We start from the raw sequence: 21,802 nt of genomic DNA on the forward strand, positions 1-21,802 counted from the left end.
TATTGCCTTACCTACCTCATTTGCCCACACTGTATAGACTTTTTATATTTTTATATTGACTGTATGTTTGTTTATTCCATGTGTAACTCTGTGTTGTTGTTTGTGTTGCACTGCTTTGCTTTATCTTTGCCAGGTCGCAGTTGTAAATGAGAACTTGTTCTCAACTAGCCTACCTGGTTAAATAAAGGTTAAATAAAAAATTGTTTTAGTTATAAAAAATCTTTAACGAAAGGTGGTGCGCCTCGCAACACCTAGCTCACTCTCAGGGAGAACTGCAAGCCCACGGTAGTGAAACACACCGTCTCCAGATCTTGCGTGGTAGTCGCGGTCCCTGGCCCCGAAGGCTAAAACCGTGAGGGTTCCGGTGGACAGACAAGTAACACAAACAACGAAGACAAACCCTCAACGCCGCAATACTTGTAGACCAGAGTATCGCCCAGGTTGGTACACGGTCACAAGTAATAAAAACAAGGACGAACTTCAAACAATATGACACAAACCAAACCGAATGGGGTGACAGCAGAATACCCTGATGGAGAGGCTAGTTAGCTGCTTCAAACCATTGGAAAGATACCATTATTGGAGCGATCCTGTATAGTGCTGCATAACACACTATAGGGACACCTATAGGCCTGCATTTGGCAGCAGAGCATGAGTTGTAGTAGCCTATTATCGTCTAGACATGACGTTGAAATATATCCACGCCCACAATAAAAACATGCAGGCTTCCATCATAAATCAATTCAATTAAAAATATATAAATAAATTAGAATTACAGGGAGCAGATTGTGTGAATTGACCACTGGAACAAGGCACATGTTTGGAATATAATGACGAAACCAACGTTTCTAGTAATACCCGTCCGAATAGGGCAAAAGCTTGCCAAATAATAGGCTCGAAGCTCCCGAGTGGCGCAGCGGTCTAAGGCACTGCATCTCAGTGTTACAGACATCGGATCCAGGCTGTATCACAACCGGCCGTGATTGGGAGTCCCATAGCGCTGCACAATTGGCCCAGCTTCATCCGGGTTTGGCCGTCATTTTAAATAAGAATTTGTTCTTAAAACCGACTTGCCTAGTTAAATCAAAGTTCAAATAAAAATATATACAAAATACTGTATATAAAATATAATCCCATGGGATCCATCAAGTCTGAACACATCATGTTCTATATTCAAACAAAATAGGCCTTTTATAGGTTAAGTTGATCAGCAAATGGGCAGCATCATGCTCATGTCAGTCCTCTAGAATGTAAATGTAGTCTTCCTAGTAGTGTGAGGTTATGTGTTATACACTATAGCCCTTACCATATCATATGTGATGGAATATTATTTGCTGTTGGCTTGTGTGGGTATATGTGTTATGCAGCATAGCTGACTTGAGACATTGTTAACAGTTTCAGGGCCATGGGCCTTTCTCGTGATGGAAAAATACAGAATAACATGAAGACAGGAACTGTGCAATGAGTTGTGGGGGCACATTCAGAACGTAGTGTTGCGGGAACAAATGGTATTTTGTTAGATAACAGGAGCCAGGTGTGAGATAACTGTATTGAGTGTGTGAGCGCATTCTACACAACGACAACGACTGACCGATGAAGCGCTTAGGGGGCTGGGACCAGCCTGTGCGCCAACAATCAACGATAGGCTGAGTGAGTTTAAACCACGCCCAGCCTCTACTCTGACAGGCCGGCTCGGAAGCAGGAATAAAATACTATCTGTTTCAGTGTTTTGAGAGTAGAGCAAGAGTCGACTCCAAACACAATAGTACACAAGAGTCGGAGTTGAGTCCGGAGTCCGAGATGCGCTAGATCTGCATTATCAGCTGCATCAGCTATTGAAATGAGAACTGAGCGATTTTCAGCCCAGTCTTGAAATCAATAATTTGTTTTTCGCCAACTCGGGTAAAAAATAAGACTACACTACTACTAGCTAGCAACTTTTTTTGACTTTAGTAAAAGATTAAGATAACTAAACATCTTTCATCTGTTGTTGAGTCACAGATAGAACAATGAGACAGACATTTCACCGGATGTATAAATGTGAAGCCCAGAGGCCAACAGCAGGAGAAGATGGAGCAAGACGGATTTTGGCCGATATTCTGCTAATTATGTCATTGGTCTCCATACAGTTTTCTGTTTCCAAAACTATCATCTCTAACAGAGTGGAGTTTTTGTAAACATTGCCCTTTGCCTACTTTTTTATGGCAGTGTTTTGAACGAGTTAAAGGCAAATTGAGTTATTGCACACAAGCACTTCAGAGTAGGTGTTCTCTTAACGGAAATATGCAAATAAATGTGACAACATGAGCACACTAGCTTGTACTTGGCTCTGCCCTCCATCTTGCCTGTTCTGCCCACTATGATTAATTTGCTACCATTGGAAACGACAGGCTCTGGTCTATCTTGGGTTAGTTATAAAATTATTTGTTTTTGTCGTAAACATGGCTAGGATACTTACGAGCTCTTACTATTGCAATGAAGTGACAGTCAGATAACGTTTCAGTTCTCTAAATGTACTGTCTTTGCCTCTTATTTAAATTACCTATCAGAATCAAATCAAATGTATTTACAAAGCCCTTCGTACATCAGCTGATATCTCAACGTGCTGTACAGAAACCCAGCCTAAAACCCCAAACAGCAAGCAATGCAGGTGTAGAAGCACAGTGTCCAATTAAAACTCCCTAGAAAGGCCAGAACCTAGGAAGAAACCTAGAGAGGAACCAGGCTATGAGGGGTGGCCAGTCCTCTTCTAGCTGTGCCGGGTGGAGATAACAGAACATGGCCAAGACGTTCAAATGTTCATAGATGACCAGCAGGGTCCAATAATAATAATCACAGTGGTTGTCAAGAGTGCCACAGGTCAGAACCTCAAGAGTACATGTCAGTTGGTTTATCATAGCTGATCATTCAGAGTATCTCTACCGCTCCTGCTGTCTCTAGAGTTGAAAACAGCAGGTCAGACAGGTAGTACGTCCGGTGAACAGGTCAGGGTTCTATCAAGAACATAATGCAACCAACAGCAAAAGATACCAGAACATAATTATTACAACAAATCTGCAGTTTCTTCTTCATAAAAGCCATTGTTGAAGGCAAACTGTTCTTCGTGGATGTCAATTGACGTAATCCTGCCACAAATGGCTTTGCTGCCACCGACTGTGTTCAGGAGAACTGCAACCTCTGTAACCAGAGGAATAATCTTTGCTGTTATCATAAAATAACTAGTGACACACACATGCACAATCTGTCATTGGAAGGAATCAGACTTTAATTATGATCCATTTGAAAAAAGGTTTTACAAAAAGTAACATTCAAATTTGACACTTTCTTTAAAAAAAACAATTAAAATAAGCTTTTGATACAACAAAAGTATTTATCTAAAGAAAATGGCTTCTATTAACAATGTGAATAGAAGATAATATACAGGTAAGTGGACGCTAAGACATGCACATACTGACAGGAAAGATTACAATAACATTTAGAAATAATAATGGCATGATTGTTTCCTTTACAATGAGAAGCAACTAGCCTGAGAGCAGTGGAAACATAATAGAATTAGAATGAGTAGAACAGTTTATTGTGATTCAGATTCTACCCCTCACCCAGATGTGTGCATTGGATTGGTAGAAAAATGTCTGGAGGAAGTTACCACCATAATCCACTCCATTTAAATCCATGCAGGTGAGTGGATGAGTACACACTTCAGGAGAAGGGTAGAAAATTGGACTGCACTAAATGTCTTGCAGTGGGTGCATGCTCCGGCGGCCATATTTGATGTACCATTTGAAATGTTCAATGTACTGGTCGGTGAACCTCAACTGTTCCAGAAATACAAAAATGACAAGTTCAAAATGTTTTCACCATTTTGGGTGGGCAATTGAGAAATCAAGTCGATTTTCAGACCTGTGTCCTTTAACTCATTTTAATTTAATTAATGTGACAAGTCCCAAACTGAGCTAGTCATAGAAACAGAATATAAAATGTAACTATACAACAAAAAGTTTAAAAAAAAAAAGAAAAAAAAATAGTTAACTGAAGACACATTTGACTTGAGTAAGCACTGCAAGTGTGCTCATGTTGGCGAGAGTGATGACCCAAACATTCTGCTGTGGGTCAACGTTTCCTTCAGGCAGATCTAGGATCAGCTTACCCCCCCCCCCAAATCCTAACCTCAAACATTAAGGGGGGATAAAGCCTAAACTGACCCTAGCGCAGCATGTATGGCCAACTTTTATCACCAAATCAATCCAACCGCTAATAACGCTTCACCTGAATCCACAGGGCATGTCACATGACACAAGCTTTAATAGCATGAGGTCACATCACTTCCATGGGGTACAGGGCTGGGAAAAAAATCTACATGGAAATAAAAGTGTCCACACAGACATACCTTTATTGGTTAGCAAAGGTTCAATCAATCCAAACATTAATTGATCAGAACATTGTTAACAAATCAAAGGTATGTGTTGGAGAATCAGTGTGCAAGCCCAACTCTACCACTACATTACAAAGGTCTGACATTATGCAGATATTGGTTGTTATAAACGCTGTCATAGTGTTCTACAATAAAAATGTAAAAAAGAAAAGAAAAAAAGTGTTATATCATGGCTATGACAGTGTTCACAAGGTCTTAAAAGGGTGTTATGCTTGTCGCTTCAGGTGAAGAGTTAATGAAGCCACCTGTAGTCTCTCTCAATACACAGACACCCACACTCTCTAGAGAAAGCGACCGATGATTCAATATAATCAATTATTCAATCAATCGCTCTAGAGAGAGGGCTACAGACACTTTTCCTATTCCCTGCATCCTAACACAATTACATGATCTGCAAAAGCTTAAAAAACACATGCATCTCCAGCATTTTATACAACAGTATGATACAAAATAAGGCATTTCGTAGTGAGTATTCATGTTTGCGAGAGTGTGTGTGTCTGTGTGTGTACATAGTGACAACATTGAATGTAATTTGTTTGCCTGCCTATAAAAAGACTGCAAATAACAAACATAAAGTCATGATAACTCTTACTTAAAATATATATATATTTGTCATATATATTTACGTATATATATTCATATATAAAAAAACAATAAAAAACAAAAAACAAAGGGGGGGAGAAAAAAGCCCACACGGTCCCTGTTTATTGGCCAGTCTATAAGCCACGTCCTCATTCCATGACCTCACCGGGCGCCACGGTGACCAGCTGCAGAGGGATCTCCTGATTGCCTAGGAGGTCGTGGCCACCAGCAGCTGATTGAAGGATGAGGGTGGTTCCGTCTGCGGTGATGATGGTGTCGCTGGGGGGCGGAGACAATGAGGAGGAAGCTACACCTTTTTTATTCTGGTGAGTCTTTATATGTTTGGCCAGATGGTCGCTACGCATGAACCTCTTTGAACACTGTGCGCACACAAACTTCTTCTCTCCTAGACAGAGAAATGAAAGGGAGAAAAAGAGGTAGAGAGTGATGAAAGAATAAGTGTGGTGAGCGTTAAGCTTGTGTTATGTAGTGAAGATGGTGTTAGTGTGTATTCCTACCCGTGTGTGTCCGTCTATGTCTCTGTAGCTCGTCACTCCGGGTAAACCGCTTGCCACAGAACATCCAGTTGCAGACGAAGGGCCGTTCTCCGCTGTGCCATCTGAGGTGAGCCCTGAGGTGAGAAGTCTTACCGTACACCTTCCCACAGCCCACGATGTGACAGATATGCTGCTTCTTCTTACCAAGACTCGACCCTCTGGGAGGAAGGGGTGACAAGAGAGTGGGTTGGGGTCACACACAAAGTCAACTTCATGCAATCACTGGAATTTCAATTGTCGTGGTTCAAAGTGACCCTACTGAGTGTAGACCCCGGTTCAACCACATTAACCCACTGAGCTAAAGCCTCGGATCCAACGTTTCTATTTACATTTGTGTTAATATATTGTTTATGTGTGTCTTTCCAACACACCTCCCTCCAGCCTCTTTACAGTTGGGACAGGTGCAGGCGACTCTCCTCAACCTCTTGCCCTCCCCGGTGGACATGTCCATGTCTTCGTCATCCATCTGGACACGCAGGTTGTTGATGTCACTGGGGTTGAGGGTGGAGTCACCACTCAGCTGCCACTCTTCAGAGTCTGGCTCCTCCTTTATCTGGATGCCTGTGGGGAGAGATAGTTGTGTGAGAGAGAGAGAGACAAAGTAAGAAATAGAAAGATGGGGTTTGTGTGTATGTATGTGTGTATACGTATGCATGTTCCTACCTGCAGGACTGCCGGCCTCCTCTCCCTGTGTGTATTGAATTGCTGGCTGTCCTATAGAGTTGACTGTAACAGTCTGGAGGTTAGGCAGGGTGATGGATCCTCCCTGACCCATAGAGAGGCCCTGCACTGGGGCCAGTGTCAGCTGCTGGCCCCCCTGGGCCTGGGGGAGCTGGAGGCCCTGCAGAGACTGGACCCCTTGGACCTGAGAGGGAGTGCGTTAGAAAGAGTTACACACATGCATGATCCCACACACCTATGTACGGTATTGAAACAGATAAACACACACCCACACAACCTACCTGGAAGGTCTGCCACTGTATCTGTCCCGAAGCAGTGACTGTCTGGGCCTGGATGAGGAAAGTTCCAGGGTTGACGAGCTGGACACTCTGGAGCGTCTGCCCAGACTGGGATAGGTCCTGTCCCTGGGCCCCCTGGTTGTCCCCCGACAGCTGTAGGATGGGCTGGGAGAAGGACGAGGCATTAGAGGTGGACACCTGGATGAAACAGACTTAATTCAGTCATGGTCATTTTTTTCAGCCATGCTCTTAGAACAGTGTCCCGAGGAGGACCTACAGCAACGTACATAGTAATATGATATGACCTGCTGAAGACAAGTTAAACAAGACTAGTAACTTTTTTCCTGTATCATGACTCACTGTAATATGACTGTTATATGTGGTGTAGGGCGCTGGGAATAAAGCCTAGGGAATTACATGTCATATGACTGACCTGTATTTGCTGCAGGTGGTTGTGGGAGTTGTAGTTCTCTGGGGATGCGTCTGAAACCCCGGCGGACACGGCAGTAGCTTGGGTCAGAACCCCTGTCCCGTCGATGGTCTCAGGCAGCTGGGATGATGAGGTTGTTGGCACGTAGAGGTCTGGGTTACCGTTAGCTTCACTAACTAGGGTCGCTAGCTGTTTGGCTCCACCTTCCTGCCCCTCCAGCGCCTGGCTGCCCATGATCAGCTGACCGTCGGTCGTCGTTGCTATGGGAACCGTCTGAGCACCGGCAAGCCCTAGTGATTCGAGGTCTATGCTGTTGATAGGGAGGAAAGTTATGTTACCCCCCGACAGCCCCATGGGAACCGCGCCGCTATAGGTCGTGCCCCCGGCCAATGACACGCCCTGAATCTGCTGCATATGCCCAGCCTGCGTTAGGAGGTCAGAGGTTGTCGTTGTGGCGACGCTGATTCCGATATTGCCGTGGCTACCGTCCTGGATGAGCTGGATTTGGCCCGAGCCATCGTCCAATCCCTGCGCAGAGAAGCCTGCCAGAGTTCCATCTGAGTTGTGGATCTGAGGGATGACATGGAAGAGAGAGTTCGACATTTGTGTGTAGAGAATATTGTGTGTAAGGGCTACTAACATGATAATCGACCTGGTAATGGACATCCGCTAACAAAGGTGTGCATGTGTGTGAGTGTACCTGTAGATATGTGCATGTATATATGCACACACACACACTACATGGCCAAAGGTATATGGACACCCGCTCGTCAAACATCTCATTCTAAAATCATGGGCATTAATATGAAGTGGGTCCCCCCCTTTGCTGCTACAACAGCCTCCACTCTTCTGGGAAGGTTTTATACTAGATGTTGGAACTTTGTTGCAGTTTTAGCCATAAGAGCATTAGTGAGTCCAGGCACTGATGTTAGGCGATTAGGCCAGGCTCTCAGTCGCCGTTCCAATTCTTCCCAAAGCTGTTCGATGGGGTTGAGGTCAGGGCTCTGTGCAGGCCAGTCAAGTTCTTCCACGCCAATCTCAACAAATTATTTCTGCATGGATCTCACTTTGTGCACGGGGGCATTTTCATGCTGAAACAGGAAAGAGCCTTCCACAAACTGTTGCCACAAAGATGGATGCACAGAATCATCTAGAATGTCATCATATGCTGCAGCTCCGATTTCCCTTCACTGGAACTAAGAGGCATAGCCCGAACCATGAAAAACAGCCCCAGACCATTATTCCTCCTCCTCCAAACTTTACAGTTGGCACTATGCCTTTGGGCAGGTAGCGCTTTCCTGGCATCAGTCAAACCCAGATTCGTCCGTCGGACTGCCAAATGGTGAAGCGTGATTCATGACTACAGAGAACGTGTTTCTACTGCTCCAAGGTCCAATGGCGACAAGCTTTACACCACTCCAGCTAACGCTTGGCATTGCGCATGGTGATCTTAGGCTTGTATGCAGCTGCTCGGCCAAGGAAACCCATTTCATGAAGCTCCCGACGAACAGATCTTGTGCTGACGTTGCTTCCAAAGTTAGTTTGTAACTCGGTGGTGAGTGTTGCAACTGAGGACAGACGATTTTTACAGCTGACTGGGGCAACTATAGCAGGGCAGAAATTTGAAGAACTGACTTGTTGGAAAGATGGCATCCTATGATGGTGCCACGTTGAAAGTCACTGAGCTCATCACTACAGGCCATTCTACTGACAATGTTTGTCTATGGAAATTGCATGACCGTGTGCTCGATTTTATACACCTGTCAGCAACGGGTGTGGCTGAAATAGCCAAATCCACTAATTTGAAGGGATGTCCACATACACTACATGGCCAAAAGTACCTGCGTGTGAACAGTACACTACCTGGTATTGTATGCTGGACACTCCGTTGGCTGAGCCGTCGTTTCCAGATGCTGTGACGTAGATGGGCTGACTGTCCATGTTCCCGATAGGGAGAACATACTGGCCGTTAGAGGTCATCATGCCAGAGTTAGGAATGTGGACGACTCCCTGCTGCGCATCCTTCCCTGTAGAGACCGGGGTTAACAACTCCCAACGGTCTGAACCTGTTAGCTGGATGGCGGTCATGTCTGTGGTCTGACAGAGAGAAGACACACACACATTCATAAATTATTATTCAGATCCACTGTTGCGGAATGAAACAAGCTGATCTAGTTACAGATATGTAGAAGGCACTGGTCATAAGTCTTACGCTGTTGCATTGTAGTTCACAAAGAATATGAAGCAAAATATTAAATTGTAAATGACATTTCTGTACGATCTGAGACGAGAGCTAGAGGTACAGAGACAGATACCAGGGTGTAGGCTCCAAGCTGTGAATAGGGCAAAATGACATGCAGTATGGTTTGTTATCACAATACAGTGTCAGTAGACAAGACAATTATTGTGGATCTTGTTAAAATAGATATAAAATCCTATATTATAGGTATCTGCAACAGTGGACTAGTAATAATACAGTAGTATCAAGACATTTTCCTTAAAGCAAAAATGTCACAACATGAGAAATCAACCATGAACCTAAATATTTCTGAATCCGCTATACAGACTTTGGCTTAGCTAGGTGGTTTGATAAGAAAGGATCCAAACTTCCTCAAGCATGTGACTGCACCTACCCTATTCAGCGCCTATTGACGAATGTACAGTATATTCTGACAGGAAAGTTTTGTTGAAGAGCCCTAAACATTAACATGCATCGCTTGCGGTACGTTTTTGGAAACATAAGGAAGGTACAGTATCTTTCATATCAGGAAGACTTTTTTTATTTATGGTTTTAAACAAAGATTAAATTACTACACACATGTTTATAGGATTAGTGTTCCCACACGGCCATTTCTCCATGTCCCATCGTTTGTTTACAAAGACAGAAGCGACATTGGCGGCCACCTGCGCTAATTAGCGAGCTCCGAACACGCGTGTGTGCACAACTGGGAATGAAGTGTATTTCATCAACTGGAGGCACACAGCTTGTCAATCTGTGCAAAACGGCGAGTATAACAGTTAGTATATTTTTTTATTATTTGAAAGATATCTTTCATATCAGCGGGAAATTAAGGCGGATATCAGCGTATGTTTTGAAAATCACTTTGAAAGCAATGATTGGCGTTTCTAAATGTTAAAACACAGCTACGGAATTGTGGAGCCAAATGTGGGCGAGAGCAAGTCACCACAACTAGACAAATCATCGAAGACAAAATACGTAATCGCAACAGCATGGGCGTGGGGGAGATCTTTTGTAGTCGGGTGCAGATTCCCACATTCTCTGTTCGGTTTCCCCACTCACCCCTCCTTTCCCCACTGTACCCCTCTAGCCTCAGGTAGACGTGCTAAATATCGGCGACCTGACCAAGTGACGGGCTGTGTCCTACCCACTATGGGCGGGTTCTAGAGGGGTAAAGTGGGTGGCCGTTATAGCGGGGAACACAGCGGCGGAAGTATACTAGCTTTACACCCCCTGCAACATTTAAAACGTGTGAACTTCTAGCTAGCTAAAAACACCACACAGTAGTAGCTCGGAGGATTCGAAATACGAGATAGAAAATGTTGGGGTACCTGGTTTTCCGAGGCTCCGCCGTGCTGTAGGAATTCGCTTTGACTGCCTTCCACGTCCGCGGTAGCCATTTCCTCTTGTTTCAAATGTTGCTCTGGCGCTAGCATGGAGAGAAAGGAAAATTTAGCAAAACACTAAATTTCTCACAGGTTTCTGCTCCCAAAAGGCTGCAAAGAGACAACAAACTTCAGTCGATGAAGAATAAACGGCAAACCTTAACTTTGCGACAAGGTTTCAATGCGGATTTCGACACAGATTGAATGTTTACTTTTGTTAACTAGCTAACTACCTAGCATAGGTCTCCTGCAAAAGATTAAAAGACGTAGTTAGCCTGCCTTGCTATCGGTTGTAACGTACAAACTCACCGCTTGGTTGATGGGTTAAATGTTATGTACCAGTCATATCGTGAATGGTAATAATCGAAAGATTATCTGATCAACTAAACTCCGAACATGATTATCTTTTATCAAAGGCGGGCTTGTGTTGATCGGTGAATTCGAGTCGATTTTTTTCTATTTTGATTGACAGTGAGGGAAACACAAAAAGGGGGGCGCTGGCAACGTAACAGGAAGTCCCGCCGTTCTTCTCAAAATTGATTGGTTAACTCTGTGGTTTGGTGAGACTTCTATGGCCAAGCGAATATGTCCGTCATTTTTTATGGGATATCTGTTTCCTGTTTGTTTTTAGACAAGAACCTCATATCTGGGAATCTATGGTTGAAATTGAAGAGCAGGAAGTGTTGGGAAAATGGCAAATGTAATTGCAGCAGTATTTATTTTCGTATTAATGTATCCGCATATTCTCCTTGTTACACGACTTGGTTAGCTGGCTGACATTGCAAACTAAGCTGTTATATTTAAGTGCAGTGATCGTGAACATTTTGGCTACGTTGTTCTGTGAGGCTCATAGCCTCTGCTTTTTGTAAGGAACTGCTTCAGTTATGCTGAAAATGATCGTGTATGTACTGGGAAATAGTCATTGCAACATGGAATATTTTTTTTTGCATGAACCACGACGCAGACTAGTATGCACAGAACCTGTCACTGTGCATGTCATTTATTTTGCACTATCAGCATGTTCCCCCAGCCTGTTACAAGCATCCCATCCACTTCAAAATACATACTCTGGTGCAACACGCACATGAACACCCATCAATTAAGACACATTTGAACACAAACGGAATCTGTTGTCTTGTTTTATTGAGTGTATTGTTGACCCATATTGTGGTTGCAGTACATGCGTTTCCATGAAAATGCTTGTCAGGCCCGGGCCCAGTTGCACAAAACTTATAATTTCCCCTTGCCTAGCGGAATTGGAGTGTTACATAGAGTCCCTCAAACATTTTCCTTAGGTAAGGGCATTATGAAATTGGTTTTATGGTAGTTTGAAGGCATGTACTGTATGGCAGAAATTGTCTGGGTACCATGGAGACAACCTAATTCACTGACAAAGTCTGAGATTGCGTTTTTTGGGAAGGAGATTAAACTAAAACTTCTACATTCAATACATGATAAAAAAAATTGATTCAGAAGATAACATTTATTTTAGTAACTTTTTACTCAACTTCTATTAATTTCTAGCACGTCAAGCTAATTTAGAGAGTAGGTAGCTTGTTAGCCAGCTTGCTGTGTAGCCATGGATTGTGCACCTTCCATTGTTTAGCTAAGTAGCTTGCTAGTTGATGTTTTCCTTTTGTAACCAGAGCAAATGAAAGCAATATTCTCCTCCACAACTATGAACGTGGCCAGGGGTGTCAGAAGAGTGATTTATATCTTCCTCTTATTCACAATGTGGCTGCAATGTCTTGTGTGAGGTGGGCAAAGATATAGATTTAATATAATAGTGTATGGGTAGGTACGATAATCAGGGTCCCAAGCTAAAAGTCACGTTGGTGGTTTCTGGTCAGGCACGGTCAGAGATGCCGACTTTACTTAAAATAATAATGGTCCCTCCATGTTCCGATCAGTCCTGACTTGGGCCCAGAGTTTTTCCTGATAATATAACCTGACCAGAAAACACGTTAGGACCTGGTCAGGACCTCAATGGTTACAGTGTGCACTCGATTTTCATCCTACCATACATAGAATTATTAATTCTTATCTTCTCATTCATAATACCGGGGAGAAAAATCAACAGACACTGCAGCCCTCGAGGACAAATTGAGACCGGGACACAATAACCCTATGTTATCGTACTGGTCGCATTGGTCCCATCACTTCTTCGCTGCCTTGGGTGCATTGGGTGTGTTGAATTTGAAAAATATAATGTCTCCGTCCTCCACGATGTAGTTCCTGCCCAGCTGCCTGTACTTCCCAGCAGCCTATGGGACAAATCAAACCAGAAAAGCTTTATTTACATTATACAAAGTAATTTAGCAAGTTAAGTTAATGTCCCGTGCACAAGTACAGTGAAATGCCTTTCTTGCAAACTCTAAACCCAACAATGCAGTGATCAATATAGCACAAAAAAATAAAGGTAGAACAAACACAAATACAAATGAGAACACAAGAAAGTAAGAAGCTATATACAGGGTCAGTTCCAATACCATACTTACAATGTGCAGGGAAACTGGAGCGATAGAGGGAGATAAGTATATGGGTAAGGTGACATCAGGATGTATGATAGGATGTATGATGGAGTAGCAGCAGCGTAAATTAATATTATATTTGAGTGTGTATAGAGTCAGTTAAAAATGTGTGTGAATGTTGTATGTTGGAGTGTCAGTGTGCGTTGGAGTGTCAGTGTGTGTGAGTATGTAGAGTCCTGAGAGTGTGCATAAGAATAAATACAAGGGTGCCTACTTCACGACTACGCATGTGTGTGGACCATTAAGTCCTTAGTGACTTGGACCCTGAGGAACTTGAAGCTCTTGACCCGCTCCACTGCAGCCCTGTTGATGGAGGCATACTTGCACTCGAGTCAGAATAATATTTGTTGTTGATGAAGAGGCACACCTCTCCCCCTATTAATTTTCCTGAATCTACTGTCCTGTCCTCTCTGCGAATGGAGAATTCATTGAGTTGGATAGCCATGGGGGGTATCTTGTCCAAAAAGCAATGTTTCAGAAAAGTAGAGAATATTGCAGTTACAAGAGACTCGTTGGTAGCAAATCCGCAATCAAAATGTCATTGATTTTATTATCAAGTGACTGTACATTGGCCAACAGAAGAGGGAAGAGGTGGCCGCTTTTCCTTTCGCCTTAATCCCACCAGGATTCCCCCTCTGTAAAGCCGACATTTCCTCTTGGATACCCGCACAATTGGGCGGAATTACATTAAGAGACCACAGCAGATGAGTCGAAGTTGAAGCCGGAATTGGGCTAAGTAACTGCTGATATGATGTTCAAAAGTTATTGTCGGTTATAAGAAATGACAACGGATACACTTCGTGAAAATAAAGGAAAAATAAAAGGCAATAGTCACAAAATAACAAAGTTGGGTCAGAGCTCGCAAAACGGAGACCATCCAGTACAGCGCCATCTTTATCAGATGGTCTTATCCAGATAAGATTAAACAAAAAAAAAACTTTTGACAAGTACTTATGGCATGCCATCACACACACCTTGACAGCATTCTCGGTGCCCTCTTCTTTGAAGTCCTGGAACTTCATGACTTCTGCCATGATGAAACCTTTCTCAAAGTCAGTGTGGATCTTCCCTGCCGCCTGGGGCGCCTTGCTGCCTTTCTGTAGGACAGAGAGGAGTAATACATAACGCTGTGATAGTCACACCCACACCTCATTGTGGGAGAGAGATAACAAAACTGTGTCTCTTACCCTGACAGTCCACGCTCTAACCTCGTCTGGTCCCGCTGTGAAGAAATATTCCAACTGCAGAGCTGCATAGCCCGTCTTAATGATCTTAGTCAGTACACTGCAATACGCACACACAGTTAATAAGTTAACCGCTTGCAATATCATAAAATGTGTTCATTGTGTGTTTGATCTGTCCGTGTGTGTACCTCTGAGTCTTCGCCTCCTCACAGTATTTGTCCTTCTCCTCGTCGGTCATGTCCTGTAGTTTGGCCTCAAGACCTCCACTCACTGGTATGACCATAGCCCCTGGGTCATGGGCATCGACCCATTCCTTAATCTTAATCAGCCTGGGAGAGAATGCATATTTAAGAGAAAACAATCCTATGTATATACATAGAGAAAAGATCCTCTACATTAAAAACATAATGTTGATTTTTGACTGAAGTTACTCTTTAATAAACCAAACAGTCAGGGTTTTCTGCACATACAAAACTGTCAGTGTTTATTTTGCACAAAATAAACCCCTACTGCAAGTAAAGTTCAGACCCTCAACAAGTAGCATTTCAGCTCCTCAGATAATGGTTGCCAGGCATCACAACCCAAATCACGTAAGATTTAGAAAGCAGGAATAAGGAATTAAGAAAGAGAACCCACTGACCACTTGTTCTTTTTCCTGATGTAGTCCTTCTCTGAGAGGTTGACCAGGTAGATCATGGGCTTGGACGTGAGGAACAGGTATTTGTTCAGCACATCTATCTGCATAAACACACACACACACTGGGTTATGTGCGTGTTCTGGTATACAGGCCCCTGCAACTAATGGTACTCTGCTCCCTCTCTTTTGTGAGCACACACACGTAGTCCTTACCTCCTTCTCGTTCCAGTCATTGTAGAAGCGGACATGTTTCTTCTCCTCTGAAATCCAGTTCTTTACCTTCAACATAATGTCCTGAGTGAGGGAAGAAGGGAACGAGAGAAGGGAATGAAAGGAGAGAACATGAGTAAACAAATGCTGAATTCTGATTTTATCTGTGGCCCCTTCTCCTCCCACGCCTGTGGGTCTCAAAAGATCTATGAGAGGGCATGGAAAAGTGTTTCAAGCGCTTGAATCAAGCCCACTCACACAGCTTCAGACCTCAGTCTCAGACCCAATAGGGCACTCACTCATCAACCACCCCACACACACACTACTCACGTATTCAGGTTTGAGTTTCTTGTCTCCTCCTCTGACAGCGGTTTTCTCCAACTTATCTATGATTGGTCCAAGAGACTCCTCATCTTTCAGGCGTAGCTCCTCATGGATTATCTCAATGTCCCTCACTGGGTCCACATTACCCTCCACATGGATGATGTCCTCATCCTCAAACGCACCTACACACACAGAAACAGTCCATTATGTCCAGGTTACGCCATGGTGCTAGACTTCACAAAGCTGATAAAATAGGAATTGAGTATATTGTTGTTGTTGTGCATGCACATCTGAACTGTGCTAGCATCGAGTAGGTGTGAGTGCCCCATTGATTAGAATGGAGGCTTCCCATGCTTGCGGTTTTAATGCGAAATGTACACCAGGATTACAGTGTGTGATTGAGTGCATGTGTGTGAGTGTGTTTCTGCGAGTGTGTGTTAAACTCACGTGTCATGTGGAAGATGCCGTCGCAGGCACTAATGTGAGACAGGAAGGCGTTGCCCAGTCCTTGTCCAGCGTGAGCACCTTTCACCAGCCCAGCTATGTCCACCACATTCAGAAACGCTGGGACTTTACTGTCCAATGAGAAAGAGACGGAGAAGTTACACACACACACAAACTTGATGTACAGAGTGTTTACTCATACACACATTTCCAAGGCTTGTGGAAGGTGCAGAAGTAGTTGTAACGTTCTACATGAATGGGCACTCTGCTCACACACATACAACCCTACCTGAGGGGCTTGTGGAAGGTGCAGAGGTAGTTGCAACATTCTACCTGAGGGGCTTGTGGAAGGTGCAGAGGTAGTCATAGCGTTCGTCAGGGATGGGTACTCTGCTCTCGTTGGGGTCGATGGTGCAGAAGGGAAAATTCTCTGCTGCGGCCTGGCTCTTGGTCAGCACATTGAAGAATGTTGACTTCCTGTAGACAAAAATTACGATACAAAGTCTGTCACTATTCTACAGCCCAAGACATCTGCATGGTAGGGTCTACTGAACAACAAAAGCAGATACATTTGTTTGAATTGCACTGTAGTGACATGCAGCCACCACAGTTGCTGGAAAGCCAGAACAGTACAGGTTGGGTTGGCCCTAGGGTTGCAAAGGGTCAGAAACTTTCCTTTAAATTTCCGGAGTTTTTCCGGAAATTGTCCATGGGAAGTTAAGCCTGGGAATTTGAACTACATCATCATTTAACTACATGACCTGGAGCCAAAGCCAATGGCTCCAGGTCATCTATAAGTCTTTGCTAGGTAAAGCCCCGCCTTATCTCAGCTCACTGGTCACCATAGCAGCACCCACCTGTAGCACACACTCCAGCAGGTATATTTCACTGGTCACCCCCAAAACCAATTCCTCTTTGGCCGCCTTTCCTTCCAGTTCTCTGCTGCCAATGACTGGAACGAACTGCAAAAATCACTGAAGCTGGAGACTCATATCTCCCTCACTAGCTTTAAGCTATATCATCATATCATCCCCATACTGTTATTTGTTTTGCGTCTTTGCAGCCCAGTACCTCTACTTACACATTCAACTTCTGCACATCTCTCTCTCCAGTGTTTAATTGCTAAATTGTAATTATTTCACCACTATGGCCTATTTATTGCCTTACCTCCTTACTTAATTTGCACACACTATATAGACTTCTCTATTGTGTTATTGACTGTACGTTTGTTTATTTCATGTATAACTCTGTTGTTGTTTGTGTTGCACTGCTTTGCTTTATCTTGGCCAGGTCGCAGTTGTAAATGACAACTTGTTCTCAACTGGCCTACCTGGTTAAATAATTAAATTAAATAAAAAAATGTAAAAGCACGCAACAGGCCAACAGACCAACAGACCAACACAAGGGTTGAAAAATTGGTGGCCATCGGGGCAATTTTGAGGCTTTTTGAGCCTGACAACGAGCCAACCTCAACAAGGTTGGAAAGTGACAGTGAAGATGAGGCCTCAGAGTCTGATGTTCAAGAGGTGGACATTGAGGAGGTCCAGGGAGAAGACATGGAAGCCTGCGAGGAAGACAACCAAAGCTTTAGTTTCTAGACTATAATTTTACAGATGTATGTTGAAAATGTTTTTGGGAAATGCGATGGATCATTGGGGATAATTCAATATTCCCTTTTGTTGTTCAGTGAAATCATTCCATGTGAAGAGTCAACTCATTTAATTAAAGTTCAATTCATAACTAAATTGTTTATTTTATTTCTATTGGAAGGATTTAATCACTTGCAATGATGTCTACTTATGATAAGTTAAAGGGTTTATGTTTCTGTCTCCATATGATATGGTAAATATATCCAATGCAAAAAACATCTACATTTAAATGGTATTAATATTAATTTGCATACATTTCCGTTAATTCCCCTACTTAGTACCCTCATGTATTCCCTGTTTACTACCGACTGCGTGGCCAAACACGACTCGAACACCATCATTAAGTTTGCTGACGACACAACAGTGGTAGGCCTGATCAATGACAACAGCCTACAGGGAGGTGGTCAGAGAACTGTCAGTGTGGTGCCAGGACAACAAACTCTCCCTAAATGTGAGCAAGACAAAGGAGCTGATCGTGGACTACAGGAAACGGTGGGCGGGTTGAGAATTAAGTTCCTTAGTGGCCACATCACCAACAAACTATCATGGTCCAAACACACCAAGACAGTGGTGAAGAAGGCACCACATAACCTTTTCCCCCTCAGGAGACTGAAAAGATTTGTCATGGGTACCCAGATCCTTGTGAGGCTGCACCATCGAGAGCATCCTGACCGGTTGCATCACCGCCTGGTATGTCAACTGCTCGGCATCTGACAGTAAGGTGCTACAGAGGGTAGTGTGAACAGCCCAGTACATCACTGGGGCCAAGCTTCCTGCCATCCAGGACCTATATAATAGGCGGTGTCAGAGAAAGGACAGAAAATTGTCAGAGACTCCAGTCACCCAAGATATAGACTTTTCTCTGCTACCGCACTAAAAGCGGTACCGGAACACCAAGTCAAGGACCAAAAGGCTCCTCAACAGCTACTCGCTGTTTGTTTGTTACCTATGCATAGTCACTTTACCACAACCTACATGTACAGATTACCTCAACTAGCCTGTACCCCCACACACTGACTTGGTGCCCTCTGTATATAGCTGGAGCACCCTGTATATAGCCTTGTTATTGTAATTCTTATTGTGTTACTTTTATTATAACTTTTTTTTGCATACTTGGTAAATAATTTCTTCTTGAACAACACTGTTGGTTAAGGGCTTGTAAGTAAGTATTTCACGGTAAAGTCTACACATGTTGTTTTCGGCATGTAGCAAATAAAGTTTGATTTGATTTTCCCACAGAAAGTCTCCATCTCTGAATATGCCCCAAAATGTGCAATCCTAGTTGGCTCTATAGTGTGAATTGTGCTAATGATTCAACAACGCCCTACCTTTACAACTACGGGAAACTACTAAATTGTAGTCATGTCCATACCCAACATTCGGCAATCCCACAATCCCAATCTTCAAAGAAGTCCCAAAGCGTCCAATCAGCGGTGGTTGTTTTGGTCCTTCTCCCTTCTTTGGAGGCATCTGCAACAGCAACCAAACATTTAGAAACAGAAATTAAACACTTCATGCTCTTGAACCAAACAACTAAATTATGCTTAATATCAACATTACATTTTTACATGGCTGACAACTCTATCAGACTCAGCTCTCACACCCCAGGGGTCAATTTCAGAAACCGTGTCCATATTGTTCCCTTTTACTCTGACAACGACATGTCACTAGTTTTTGTACTGATTACAATGGTTTACTACACTACCAAGGCTGGGTTCGCGTAACATGCAAGGCTGGTTTTGCAATGCCACACAGTTGCCTTGAATTAGACCACATCGTGTGTAGTTGCGTCTGGAATACTGCTGGCAAAGAATACAGACAGCAATATATACCCTGAGATGACTTGTCAAAAAATTGTTACCTAGCTGACAGTTATTTATCTCGGATAACTTCCCGGTTTCATATCGCTGACTCAACGGCTACTAGCTACTCAAGTTGACACAAACGACAACCTAATTTGAAAAGACAGACTTGCCAGTTGGCACAGCTAACCAACTGCATAGCTGGAAGACAGCTAACAGGCTAAAACACATGTGGAGAAGCTAGCTAGCTAGTAAGGAACGGTCCCATTCATTCTGCTTGTCAGCATGCTAGCTAAACAACTAGCTAGCTATGTCAAGTAACGTTATTGTTTATTAAAATAAAACGAAACATATCGCAAGGGCGAATATATAACCAAACAAGCATGTCTTTAACGAGCTATATGTTCATATCACCTTGATTCGGTTTATTTTTGTTCGGCTATCTACGAAAATAGATTTGGTTGGAATATGTTCACACTGCTCCACATCTAGCGAAACTAGGAAAGGGTCGTCACTAGTTCCCACAGCCACGAAGTCAGAACCCCTCCTAATTGTTAAATTAATTTCCTTAAAATGTGATTTTCAACCTAACCTTCGCAGTGTGGTTAACCTTATGCCGAAACTTAAATTAAGACCAAAAATAAATTTTTTGTTTTCATTCTTTTTTTTTTACAATATGGCCAATTTTGACTTTGTGGCTGTGCTATATAATGAAACCCTAGAAAAGAGACAGCATATCGGAAGTGTATTGTGTCTCAGCATTCTCATTGGACGAAACCTTATAACACGTAGAGCGAAAACACGTAAAGCACTGCACGTTTGCGCCGTGGCGGTAATGCAATGTAATACTGGATGCCAACCGCCGTTAAACTCCAACGAAGAAGAAGATCACCCTGAGCGGTTTCCACCATTGACACCCAAACGAGGCCAGATATACCTCGTCTATTTAACTTGCTTTGGCAACGTAAACATGTTTCCCATGCCAATAAAGCCCTTTGAATTGAATTTATCCTTTTGAGGAGATGGGGAAATGGGAGGAAATGGCGCTAGCTAAGAAACCCAACATTAGCTAAGCAACCGCTTGACGTAGGATGACAACGTGAACGCGATTGGTCAACAGTCTGCTGGGTTGGGCGTTAACCGTTCTTCCATTAATTGACCAATGACATTCCTACCTCTTCCTTTCTCTAATATTAAATTAAATTCTAAAGACTTTATTGGCATAGGAAACAAATGTTTACATTGCCAAAGCAAGTGAAATAAACAAAACATGAACAGTAAACAGTCACACAATTTTAAAAGGAATAAAGACATTTAAACTGTCATATTATGGCTATGTACACTGTTGTAACGATGTGCAAATAGTTACATTACAAAAGGGCAAATAAATAAACATATATCTGACAAGGCTTTCTGAAGGTTTCGGCGCCTAAAAACGGTTCATACATCTGAGCGTCATTATCTGTTCACAATGAACATTAGGGACATCTGCTGGTCAACGATAAATAGCACCGTGTGATTATCGTATTGACATTTTCTATCTCCACTGTTTATCAGAACTCCGTTGCGCAGCGGAAAATTATTGGCTTTAGTAGCCTGAAATCAGTTGGAATACCAGGTTCGCATTTTACATCATGCTTCCCTTTTTGTCTTCAAGTTTACTATATTGAACAAAAATATAAACGCAACATGCAACAATTTCAAATATTTTACTGAGTTACAGGTCATATGAGGAAATCAGTCAAATGAAATAAATGAATTGTGCCCTAATCTATGGATTTCATGACTGGGATAACAAAATGCATCTGTTGGTCACACATTTTTTTTAATTTTCATTTCATTTCATTTAAGTCATTTAGCAGACACTCTTATCCAGAGCGACTTACAAATTGGTGAATTCACCTTCTGACATCCAGTGGAACAGCCACTTTACAATAGTGCATCTAAATCATTAAGGGGGGGATTACTTATCCTATCCTAGGTATTCCTTGAAGAGGTGGGGTTTCAGGTGTCTCCGGAAGGTGGTGATTGACTCCGCTGTCCTGGCGTCGTGAGGGAGTTTGTTCCACCATTGGGGGGCCAGAGCAGCGAACAGTTTTGACTGGGCTGAGCGGGAACTGTACTTCCTCAGTGGTAGGGAGGCGAGCAGGCCAGAGGTGGATGAACGCAGTGCCCTTGCTTGGGTGTAGGGCCTGATCAGAGCCTGGAGGTACTGCGGTGCCGTTCCCCTCACAGCTCCGTAGGCAAGCACCATGGTCTTGTAGCGGATGCGAGCTTCAACTGGAAGCCAGTGGAGAGAGCGGAGGAGCGGGGTGACGTGAGAGAACTTGGGAAGGTTGAACACCAGACGGGCTGCGGCGTTCTGGATGAGTTGTAGGGGTTTAATGGCACAGGCAGGGAGCCCAGCCAACAGCGAGTTGCAGTAATCCAGACGGGA

General features: G+C 43.3%; 2 protein-coding genes across 4 annotated transcripts; both read right to left on the reverse strand.

Moving 5' to 3' along the window:
- Nucleotides 1–3,242: 3,242 nt before the first annotated feature.
- Nucleotides 3,243–11,056, reverse strand: LOC135542645 (transcription factor Sp3-like). 3 transcript variants are annotated; one of them, XM_064969761.1, is made up of 9 exons: nucleotides 10,894–11,056; nucleotides 10,531–10,628; nucleotides 8,824–9,057; nucleotides 6,964–7,530; nucleotides 6,534–6,695; nucleotides 6,235–6,436; nucleotides 5,943–6,132; nucleotides 5,533–5,729; nucleotides 3,243–5,420 (listed from the first exon to the last, which is right to left on the reverse strand). In XM_064969761.1, the coding sequence occupies exons 2-9, from the start codon at nucleotides 10,597–10,599 to the stop codon at nucleotides 5,164–5,166; spliced, it is 1,878 nt and encodes a 625-aa protein (XP_064825833.1). In that variant the 5' UTR covers nucleotides 10,600–10,628; nucleotides 10,894–11,056; the 3' UTR covers nucleotides 3,243–5,163. The 3 variants fall into 3 exon arrangements, with proteins under 3 accessions (XP_064825833.1, XP_064825832.1, XP_064825831.1); XM_064969760.1 differs by having other exon boundaries at nucleotides 6,534–6,728; XM_064969759.1 differs by lacking the exon at nucleotides 10,894–11,056 and having other exon boundaries at nucleotides 6,534–6,728; nucleotides 10,531–10,635.
- A 651-nt stretch (nucleotides 11,057–11,707) lies between these two features.
- On the reverse strand, nucleotides 11,708–19,888 carry LOC135542646 (obg-like ATPase 1). Its single transcript, XM_064969762.1, has 11 exons — nucleotides 19,780–19,888; nucleotides 18,936–19,033; nucleotides 16,248–16,391; nucleotides 15,918–16,045; nucleotides 15,477–15,652; nucleotides 15,150–15,230; nucleotides 14,940–15,037; nucleotides 14,488–14,628; nucleotides 14,303–14,399; nucleotides 14,090–14,212; nucleotides 11,708–12,848 (listed from the first exon to the last, which is right to left on the reverse strand). The coding sequence occupies exons 2-11, from the start codon at nucleotides 19,031–19,033 to the stop codon at nucleotides 12,741–12,743; spliced, it is 1,194 nt and encodes a 397-aa protein (XP_064825834.1). The 5' UTR covers nucleotides 19,780–19,888; the 3' UTR covers nucleotides 11,708–12,740.
- Nucleotides 19,889–21,802: the final 1,914 nt, after the last annotated feature.

Source organism: Oncorhynchus masou, chromosome 6, assembly GCF_036934945.1.
Source record: "Oncorhynchus masou masou isolate Uvic2021 chromosome 6, UVic_Omas_1.1, whole genome shotgun sequence".
NCBI classification, from domain to species: domain Eukaryota; kingdom Metazoa; phylum Chordata; class Actinopteri; order Salmoniformes; family Salmonidae; genus Oncorhynchus; species Oncorhynchus masou.